Raw genomic sequence first — 10541 nt, forward strand, 5'->3', positions numbered from 1 at the left:
CAACCACAAGTTAGACTGAGGCTTTCATTCTCTGAAATAGCCTAAAAAAACGAATCATGTTCACTGGTTTATCTTTTAACAAACGCTGATAAACGCCACATTCTGTACTCATACCAAAGCAATTACACTTCCATGTGCCAGCCAATGCCTAGGAAAACTGATACACGTTCTCTATTTTTCCGTTTCATGGTTGATCCTATCAAAACTTGTCGGGAGTGCTCATTTATTACACGGTTATATTATGCCACAAACTGTCCTGCCCAAGCTAATCATACCCTAACTTGAAACGCGGTTCCAAAACCACCTGTATGAACTTCAAAGTGCAGAGATTTCACGGTTTAGCCAGACATGGCATGTCACTTACATCACCATTCCTCCATCGATAGTGAACACCTGCAAGACAGTAATATCTAAGTTAGCGACCATGGAAATGGAACAGGAGCAGGATGACCTTCCCTTGGGTTAGCCTTGCCATGGATGCCAAAGGCAGGGTGAGGCGAGCCATGCCAAGGAGCTCTTATGCACACTTGGTTTTATCCAATGGAACTCGTTACAGTCAGTTCTTGGCCATGGCATGGCCTGGCATGACATTGCAAGTGCTTAGACAAAGCAAGTTAAGAGCCCCAATAAATAATTTAGAAAAGCTAGTTAAAACTTACAAAACGAGGGAAAACAAAACAGAATAGATTCAAAACCTGTCCAGTGATGTAACTGGAAGCGGGGTTAAGAGCCAGGAATTCCACTAGTCCAGCAACCTCTTCTGGTTGGCCATAACGTCCTGAAAACATGGCAATTATTATGTCTAATCCGAAAAAAATTCTATGAGATGTTCATGAAATTTTTTTCAACTAATTAGGGTTCAAATTGTTTAATCGGAGATTAAACTAATATTGACTTGTCTTTCAGTTGAAGTATAGAACTGGATAAATATTCACATATACTACTAGAAACAAACATAGATTTGATGAACCCTGTAAAATAGCCATAAAAGAAAAAAATAATGAGGGCTTTCAGATGGGTTTCACACAAATGCTTCTCAAATGCTTTGAAAATCCAACGCCTTGAATAATTTGCAGCAGAAACATGAAAGGCCAACATCAATATGAAATTTGATAAAAAGTAACACGCTAGGAAAAATATATTCTCACCCAAGGGTATTGTTTCCAAGATTTTCTTTTCAATGTCATCTCCAAGCTTGGAAGTCATATCAGATGCAATGAATCCTGGGGCAACAGCATTTACCTGGAAAATCATCTTAATTAGACCTGGTTCTGTGTTTGGTTTGGTGGCTTTGGTTTTTTGTTTTTTTATGGGACCCACATAAAAAGCATGTGTTTTTAGCTTTTAGAGGTGTGATTTGTGCTTTAAAAGGGTTGGACCTTTGGAAAAAAACCACCACACCTCCAAGCCAAACACACACGAATCATGCAAAAACTTGGAAAGTGCAGAACTCTAACAAAAAGATAAAACTCCTGAAAACTCACATTAATATTTCTGCTTGCATATTCTTTTGCAACAGTCTTTGTCAGGCCAATAACACCTGCCTTTGCAGCACTATAGTTGGCTTGCCCAACATTGCCAACCAAACCAACAACTGATGCTATGTTAATAATCCTTCCCTGCAAAATTAAAAAAATTTACTTACCAGAACTTGTATAATGTTATCATTTAATTTCTGGGAATTATTATATACGAGGTATTAGCTACAAAGGAGCTGAATTAGTTGATAGTATCCTTAAACTTGGAGAAGTCAGCGTGCATGCATACACCCATTGGAAACACTTATGGTGGCAAGTCTTAAAGTTATTTTTAACCTCGAGACATAACTCCATGTTCTTGGTACAAGTTTCATTATGAAGAAATGGAATTCTGGTCTATGATAGCTTCTCAACACCAATCTGATGCTGTTGAAGCAAAATTATTAATAAGAGAAGTGCATGATGAATGAAAGAAAATTAAACTTGTAGGGAAAAAAGGCTCAATACTGTAACAAATTGGGCATGGGCACAAACATGTCACTGGACAAAATGAGCAAAGGGCAATGAAGATCAAATAACTTGAAGATGGGAAAACAAGCTTACCTTTCTCTTTTTCATCATAATTTTGGCTGCCGCCTGCAAAGAGCACACAATATCAGCATGATTAAGATAATCACAAGCATAAGGTAAATCAAACTAGTTGGATCTTATTGCACAAACCTGCGTGCAGAGGAATACACCGGTGAGATTCAGATCAATAACCTCCTGCCACTGAGATTTCTTCATTCTCATCAACAAAGTATCCCGTGTAATTCCTAAAATAGAGGTATGTGGCATTATGAGGACTGAAAATGAAACAGAAAGCAATAAGGAAAGATAGAAGTATTATTAACCTGCATTATTTATCAGTATATCAACAGTTCCCCATGCATCAACAGCCTACAAATGTGACAAATCATTAGCATCGCTATAAATAATATTCATGATTAAATTCATTAAACAGAAGGTAACATTTGCTCACAGTTTTCATCATTGATTCCACATCAGCCTCTTTTGAGACATCACCCCCAAAAGTGAGGGCCTGGCCACCATAAGCCTCGATCTACAAAATTATCAAATAAACCCAGTGGTCATTTCAATCATGCAATATGAATTAGCAAAAACTCCATTTCCGGCAAACAGAAGGGACAACTGCACATACAGGAAGTGAACTGAAATCTACAGGTGTGATAAAAATAAATGAAAAAACTTGGAAAAGTTGTTAAACTAAACATCACAATCTCAAACAATTTCATCTCAAAAAAGTAAATCATATTATATTTTTAGTAATTATTTACTTCCATTTCAAAAAGGTCATGGAGCATAGGCCATACAACAAAAGGGTAGACATTTGGCACGGCAACAAAAGAAAGAAAGCAATGGATTCATTATTCGCCAGCCAAATCTGGTTACAAAGGAGCTTATTCACATTTTGAGCTCTTTAAAGCATGTCAGTTTAACACTAAGTGGAAAAGAGTTGATCGGCAGCAAAAACAGGATTAATTTTCGTATGACCAGAAATCATCAGAGATCAGCTAACGCTTAAAATAAAAAAAAAATCATCAAGACCTTGAACCATGAGACACTAAATGCAAAACTGAACAACGCCTTGGTATTAAAAATTCAAAAATCAGAGAGATCACATTTATGTTATCGAATACATATCAATAAAATAACATCAATAAATACAAGTTTTCAAGAAGTTCTCCTAAGATAACCTTAAACTCCTAAATTTTATAGCAAGATCAGTCACCTACCTCTTTGGAAACTTCCTCAGCTTCCTTTGATGACCTAGCATAATTTACCAAGACCTGCAATATCAGACAAACAACATGAATCTATAATTCACCATTTTCCAAGATACAATAAAGTTTGATAGAGGAATTTTTTACTAACCTTGCAACCTGCTTTTCCCAGAGACAAAGCAATAGCTTTGCCAATACCTCTAGAGGCTCCAGTCACTACCACTACAGGCGATTCCACCTTCTGCGCCGCCTCCGCGCTCGCTGTTTCAACAGTCGCGACCTGAGCTCTTACACCTGCCACGCATTACAATCAATCAATTACCATTCAATAAATAACAGCGACACACTCCTGTCTCCCTATTTTTGAAAGTGAAATAGATACCAGAAGAAGCGAGGGAGCTCCTCGATCCAGACCGGACAGAAATGCGACGCCCGAGTCCACGGGAAACAGGAGACAAGGGCCGAAAGTGAGCAATTCTGATATCAGCGGAGGGGCCGAGATGAGCAGCGGATTTGAAGGCGACGACATTGGATCCGGCAAGGGAAGCGGCAGCAGCAGCAGCCATGAGATGTCCAAAGCGTCTCCTTAGAATAGAAGAAGAGGAATTGGAAGGGAAGAAGAGAGCCAGGGAAACCAAAACGATATGCTTGGCTTTTTATAAAGAAATGTGATCGTTTGTTCCCTTGCCTTGCTTTGTTAGCTCCGGAGACTGTTATTAGAGTGGCGATACACTCGAAGATAGTTGATCTGTGATTGACCTTTGTCGCTGGTCCCTCCCTACATTAATCGGGTATGGTTTTTGTCATTATTTACCAGGAAGCCAGTGAGAGAGCATGTTTCAATTGCCATGGACGACGAGGCAAGATGACGCTGGCACAGGCTTGCTATGGCAAACAAGTAAATTGGGTACCTCAGGGGGCCCTTTTTTTGACAATTAATAGACGGCAAATTTGGTTGATCCGCGGAGACTAATTCCCACCCACTTTTCCATGGTGCGATCGACACGAGGTGAGTTTTTTTAGTTTATAAATTAGTCCTTGTGGTTTTCGGAAATAAATTATTTAGTCCATTTATTGTAAGAAATCTTTAAATTTTCCTCATCCATGCAACAAAGAGAGTTTGGGTATTCGTGTTAAAACTAACGGATCTTTTATCCATTTAACGGTCAATTAATTATTAAATAATTTTTCATTATAGAAGGGTTAATTAATCTGTTTGATAAACTAAAGGGACTAATTTATAATTAACTTTTTTCCCCTCCATTTTTTTGTTGACTTTTAAAAGGGGCAGATGCACCCACGAACTTCACGGTATGGGCCATGCTTGGCACGACAAGTCAGATTGGGCTATGATCTTACGGTACATGGGTTTGCCTTTCTATACAGGTCCATGGGATGCTTTGATAAACTAGATGGATTAAATAATTCGTTTTCGAAAACTATAGAAATTAATTTATAGTTAACTATTTATGATTTATTTAATTAATATCATGGCATTAGTTCCCACGGAGCAGTTATTACTTATTACCGGCCTCGCTAGTGTACAAAAGGTCGAAAAAAACAAGTGTCGGAAAGTTAAGACGGCGGACTGCCTTTAGGGGCAGTGGGTAACTGGGTATCAATTACCAAGGTGAGATCTTCGACCTTTATAGCTTCGTTAGTTATTTGCTTTTTAGCAAATTAACTCTTTATGATTTATTTAATTAATATCATGGCATTACTTTTGTATTTCAAAATAATTTTTAAAAAAATTATTTTAATATATTTTTAATTAAAAAATAATTTTAAAAACAAACATTAAAATAATTATAGACTATCATTTTGGACGCAGATATAAATACATTAGTGTATATAATTGATTTCTTCCATATAATATTAATTGATAGGGCTTTATTAATAAAAACTACAAGATCTGGTATATTAAAACTTATACGGACTTGAATCTCATGTTATAGAACATTTTTTTTTTTCCAGACCTTATCAAGGTAAGGTCCTCACCTCCGCCTGTAGCTTCTTAGTTATTTCTAAGTTATTAAAGTGAATGATTTACTTCAATTATATGTCATAGTTAATATAAATTAATTTAAAATAATATTATTTTTATTTTTAAAGAGTTTAAATTTAATTTTAATTAAGTTAAAAATAAACTTATTAGCTTATGAATTAACATGCTATATCAATTGGAATATATTAAATTAATTTTAATCTAATTTAATTTAAAACTTAAAATGAATTATAATTTAAATTATTAAATTAACTTATTAAACCGGGTTTAACACCAATAATTTTTTACTCCATTTCTCCGATCGCCTCTCTTATTGTAATTTCTTCATGTTTCTTTTTTAAAAAAAATGTTTGACTTTTCTAAAATCAATACATGGGGGAATGGTATTGGATGGTGAGTCAACGTAGATAAAGCGAGTTAATCATGGGCCAAGAACTCTGATATTGACTTTTAATCAAGCTTGGTCTTTATCCAAAGTGATGGGCTAACCATCACAACGCCACCTGATTAGGTTATGATATCGCAGCCGAAGATAGATTTCAACTTTTCCAGCCTTCACCGTTCACCCCCGTCTCCTCGGACAAAAAGTTGCAGCATGGCTCCTTGTGGGCAGCTCAGTCAGTAAGATCGATAATTTCTTGAGCTGAAAACAAGGGTTTGATCACTGGTTTTGTTACAGTAGGATTAATACCATGGATTGATCCCCAGATCCATGGTCCTAGGGTTCGCTGCCTGGAGTGGGATGGCTAAGAAGAAGAAGAAGGAGCTGCATGTACATCAAAGCTTTACAGCTCCTTCCACGGTAACCAGAATTTAACTTGCTTTGCTTTATGTGGACACTGCTTGAATGCAAGACTGGTGGCAGCCAAATCTTGGCAGTAAAGAGTTGTTTTCATGATTGCTCGAGCCTTTTAAGTCTTCTCTATCACCTACCAATTAAAACGACATCATTCTCAATCTTCTCCATAAGTGGCCATGGCCAGTGATAACTTCGTCGTTGTGTTGACTTCATACATCATCTTCTACGCTGCACATGCCACGTGTTTCAAAATGCATGCATGACAAGAAAATATTTTAAAAAAACTGTTATATTTATTATTTTATTCACCATAGAAGATTTTTATCCTCTAAAATAAATGTTCGATTATTTTCTTAAAAAAAAGATTTTACTCGCAGTTCTTATTAATACCCAAATCGTGACTCTACAAACTATTTTTATACAGCATTAACTGATGTGTATATTTTTATATTTTAGTTTTTTTTTTGAATGTGAGAGAATTATGTTTTAAAAAAATTTTAAGTGTATTAAAATAGTATTTTTAATATTTATTTTTTATATGAATACAGTACAATAATAGAAAAATTAATTTTAAATAAATAACATTTTAACTACAATGAAAAACACCTACCCACGTAAATACATGCGAAACTCTCTGTCAAAGGAATGCCTTATCAAAGGAACTGGACTTAAATTAAAAAAAAAAAAAAACTGAATTTTCCAAAAAATTGAACTTAAATTTTGTGAGGCAGGTTGAATCCTTATCAAAGGAATGCCAATTTAATGTGAAAATTAAATACGTGTCCCCTTAAACAGTTTCGATCGTCAGAATCTAGTACGTATAATACATGTACAATACAAGAAAAAATAAATCCTAAGAATTATGTAATTAATTAATTTAATTTTATAACAACAAAAAAAATCATGGTAAGAATACGTGAAACTAAAGTACTAAAAAAGCTTATCAAAGCACGTGACCGCTTACATTTATCCTTAAATTAATAAATCATGTGTTAAGAGTTCTGGTATTGTACTGTCTTAAAACAAAATAGAACTAAGACAAATAAAGAAAATAATAATTAGAAATAAATAATTTAGAAAAGAAGAAAAAAGGAAATATTCATAGACGGGAATTGACTGAGAAAGAAAGAGAAAAAAAATGTATGTGAAATTTTGGTGTTGGTGAGAAAGGAAGGAAGGAAAGAAGCAAATCCAAGCAGCTCTGCAACGACAGCCTAAAAGAAATAACGATTATTAGTATTATTATGAAATTTCAAATGCTGGAAAAATTCGAAGGAAAGCGACGGGCGATCTGGCAGTGAATTACCTGGAGCATAAAATGCGTTTAGATCCAGAAAAGGAAGCATTTTTGGCGTTGTAAACTGGCATTTAATCTTGGAATTCGAGATCTTCTTTGAAGAAATTTTGACTTGAATATTTTATTTTTTTCGGTTTCTGGTGAGTGAAGCTGCTGCTGCTACTTTGCTCAGTTCGCTCCACCTCATTGACTTGAAACGGTGAGTTTTTGCTTTGTTTCTTCGGTGGAAGGGTGTTAGAAGTTGAGGATGAGTTGAATTGGAGGGTTTTGAGTGTGATGGAGTGTAGTATTAGTGTGTTGGGATAATATGGAAAGAAATCTAGGGTTTTGAAATTGTATTTCGTGATGAAGGATTCTGTTTTATTCTTGTTGTCATATGGTTGTTGAGCTAATTAATTTTGAATGTTGCATTTGCTTTAATTAATGTGATGGTATATACTATGCTGTGGCATTTGTTTCTGAAGATTTGGTGTTAAATTTGCATGCGTGGGGATTGATTGTCGTTGTCTCGGGTTGCTAGAAGTGGAGCTAGTTTTGGCTAGTGCATTTGTTTGGTTCTTCGTTGGATGTTCGTTTATAGGAAATTTGATTGGAAGGGGGTTGTTTTGGTATTAGTGTTGAGGAGAGGTTGCAGTGATTAGTCTGGAAGTTTATTTGTAGTGGAGGAGATGCCGCCTTCTCCAGCATTGAGATACTCTCCTGGGAGAGAGCCAAGAGCTGACAATCATAAGCGAGGGCATAGCCTTGAAGGTGGATCGCTCCTCGAAGAGAAAGATGATGATCTTGCTTTGTTCAATGAAATGCAGTCTCGAGAAAGAGAGAGTTTCTTGCTTCAGTCAGCTGGTGACTTTGAAGACACGTTCTGTAATTTTCTGTTGAAGCTCTGTTCTGTCATTTGGTTCATTGTGTTATCCTTTCCCAATTATAAATGTTTCTTCTGGCTAATCATGTTGCTTGCTTTGTGATTGAATTAAATATTTTTACACAGCTTCAAAGTTGAGATACTTCTCAGACTTCAAACTTGAAGTTTCAATCCCTGTTCGAGGAGAGAATAGTGAGCTTCTTAATATAGATGGGGAGAAGGATGACTATGACTGGTGGGTTATGGTTTCCTATTTGGAAACATTTTACTACGCCATCCTAATTTTTTGTTTCTTTAGCAAACAGAAGGAAACATTTAAGTTTTCACAAAGGGAAACTTGTTTTTGTGTCACAGTCCACTCATGTCTCACATATTCGATTTATATGGATAGATTTATCATAGATAAAAATATCAAGTTTTCTAGGTATACAACGAGTCTAGTTTCTAAATGTACAAGCTACTAGTGACATTGATTGAATTATTAATTTGCAAAGACAAGCTGAAAAACAATAATTTTATAGGAATTATTTCACATTTTCTCTTTTGCATCTTGCTTTAAAGCTGTCAAGAGTGCTCTTAGCTGTTTTTGGTTTTAATGAATTGCTTGGTCGCAATAATTTTGTAGGTTATTAACTCCGCCTGACACCCCACTTTTTCCTTCTTTGGATGATGAGCCGCCACTAGTTAATGTTGCATCCAGGGGCAGACCACGTAGTCAACCCATTTCCATAGCAAGATCTTCGACAGTAAGTCATTGACTGCTTTTATGGAATAAAATTTATTTATTTTGCTACCCCTTAAGGTTTGGATAAAGAATACATTTCTATCCATTCTCAATTGCCTGTAAGTGAGATGTGTGCATCCATATATAGATGGAGAAGAGTCACAGGAGCAGTAGGGGCAGTGCAAGTCCAAATCGCTTAAGCCCTTCCCTGGGTTCTGGTAACAGCACATTTCAGCCAAGAGGAAGGCCGTCATCAGCACCTCATTCTAGTCCAACTCCCACTCAACAGCCTGCCACTCCATCACGTAGGCCATCTCCCCCTCCAAGTAAAGCCTCAACATCTGCTCCTAGGTCTTCAACTCCAGGGAGAATGAGCACAGGATCAGGGGCGAGGGGAACTTCGCCCATAAGGACAAGTAGAGGGAACTCTGCCTCACCAAAAATAAGGGCATGGCAGTCAAATATCCCTGGGTTCTCCTCTGAAGCACCGCCAAATCTTCGCACTTCTGTAGCTGATCGGCCAGCATCATATGTAAGGGGTTCCTCTCCAGCATCCAAAAATAGTAGGGACTCAGGCTCAAAATTTGGCAGACAATCAATGTCTCCAGCCTCTAGAAGTGTTAGTTCATCACACAGTTATGACAGAGACCCAATTAGCTCACACAGCAAAGGTTCTGTGGCATCATCTGGTGATGATGATGTGGACTCTTTACAATCCATTCATGTGGGTAGCTTAGACCGCTTGGCTTCGAAGAGAATTGGTGGCTTTCCTAATAATAGAGCTCCTGCATTATCCAAGAACTCAACTAGAATATTTTCCCCAAGTTCTGCTCCAAAAAGATCCTTCGACTCTGCTATTCGTCAAATGGTATCTAGATGCCTATTTTACTTAATCACACTCTTTTCTGTTAAATATTTACCAGTGATATATTTTGTGAATATTCCTACAATAGTCACCCAACATGCTTGACTCTTAATGGTGTTATGGTGTTATATTGATCATTTAATTTGTAGTAAAACACACACTTGAAAACTAAGTAGTTCATTTGCTTGTGGTTCCTTTCTTCTCTTTTCACAAAAGAAGGGAATTTTATTCGGAAGTGAATATATTGCTTGTGTAGGTGCAGTACACATTACTTCACATGATTCTCACAAAATCACATGCCATTGCGTCTTGGGTAAAATCAAATTTGCCTTTTCTAGAGTTAGGTTATACACAAAGATCTTTGTCGTCATCAAACACTAAGATGAGCTTCCACGTGCTAAAAAAGTAAAATATTGACAATTTTGATTACTCTTATCACCATAAATCCTTTTATTAATTTTTCATGATGCTAAGCTCAAAAATCTCCTCAGATTTATAAATATTTAAATTTTTCATGAACACTATTCTATGACCTATCTCGATAACTAAAATTTGTAAGATTGTTATCAGTAACAAACCCTACCATCAAGAATTTACCCTTTTCTAATGCCTAAAATTATGTGGGATGCCATCATATTCCTAAAAACATGTGAGGTTTCAACCAATCCTATAGGACTTCACCATTCTGCATGCACCACCACCCCCCCCCCCCCCCCCCCCTCCCCCC

The 10541-nt window shown here is 36.4% G+C and overlaps 2 protein-coding genes across 3 annotated transcripts in view; one reads left to right on the plus strand and one right to left on the minus strand.

Annotated features, from left to right (window-relative positions):
* Nucleotides 1-10: 10 nt before the first annotated feature.
* Nucleotides 11-4163, minus strand: LOC105129329 (3-oxoacyl-[acyl-carrier-protein] reductase 4). Its single transcript, XM_011031333.1, has 11 exons — nt 3645-4163; nt 3414-3556; nt 3275-3328; nt 2500-2580; nt 2372-2417; nt 2199-2293; nt 2082-2114; nt 1485-1619; nt 1149-1242; nt 696-778; nt 11-393 (listed from the first exon to the last, which is right to left on the minus strand). The coding sequence occupies exons 1-11, from the start codon at nt 3826-3828 to the stop codon at nt 361-363; spliced, it is 981 nt and encodes a 326-aa protein (XP_011029635.1). The 5' UTR covers nt 3829-4163; the 3' UTR covers nt 11-360.
* A 2977-nt stretch (nt 4164-7140) lies between these two features.
* LOC105129339 (uncharacterized) overlaps nt 7141-10541 on the plus strand; it is a 7350-nt gene continuing 3949 nt past the window's right edge. For both annotated transcript variants that reach the window (XM_011031344.1, XM_011031345.1), the window contains exons 1-4: nt 7141-8227; nt 8352-8460; nt 8851-8971; nt 9098-9817. In XM_011031344.1, the coding sequence (XP_011029646.1) occupies nt 8032-8227; nt 8352-8460; nt 8851-8971; nt 9098-9817 (1146 nt within the window). In that variant the 5' untranslated portion in view covers nt 7141-8031. The remainder of the gene's footprint in view (nt 8228-8351; nt 8461-8850; nt 8972-9097; nt 9818-10541) is intronic.

Source organism: Populus euphratica, unplaced genomic scaffold (assembly GCF_000495115.2).
Source record: "Populus euphratica unplaced genomic scaffold, PopEup_1.0 scaffold18.1, whole genome shotgun sequence".
NCBI lineage: Eukaryota > Viridiplantae > Streptophyta > Magnoliopsida > Malpighiales > Salicaceae > Populus > Populus euphratica.

Coding starts and splice junctions, on each gene's coding strand:
- LOC105129329 (XM_011031333.1), bottom strand. CDS start 3,828: ATGGCTGCTGCTGCTGCCGCTTCCCTTGCCGGATCCAATGTCGTCGCC. Junction 2,115..2,198: donor GTGTATTCCTCTGCACGCAG/GTTTGTGCAATA, acceptor TGCTCTTTGCAG/GCGGCAGCCAAAATTATGAT. Junction 779..1,148: donor CTTGGAAACAATACCCTTGG/GTGAGAATATAT, acceptor CCATGTTTTCAG/GACGTTATGGCCAACCAGAA.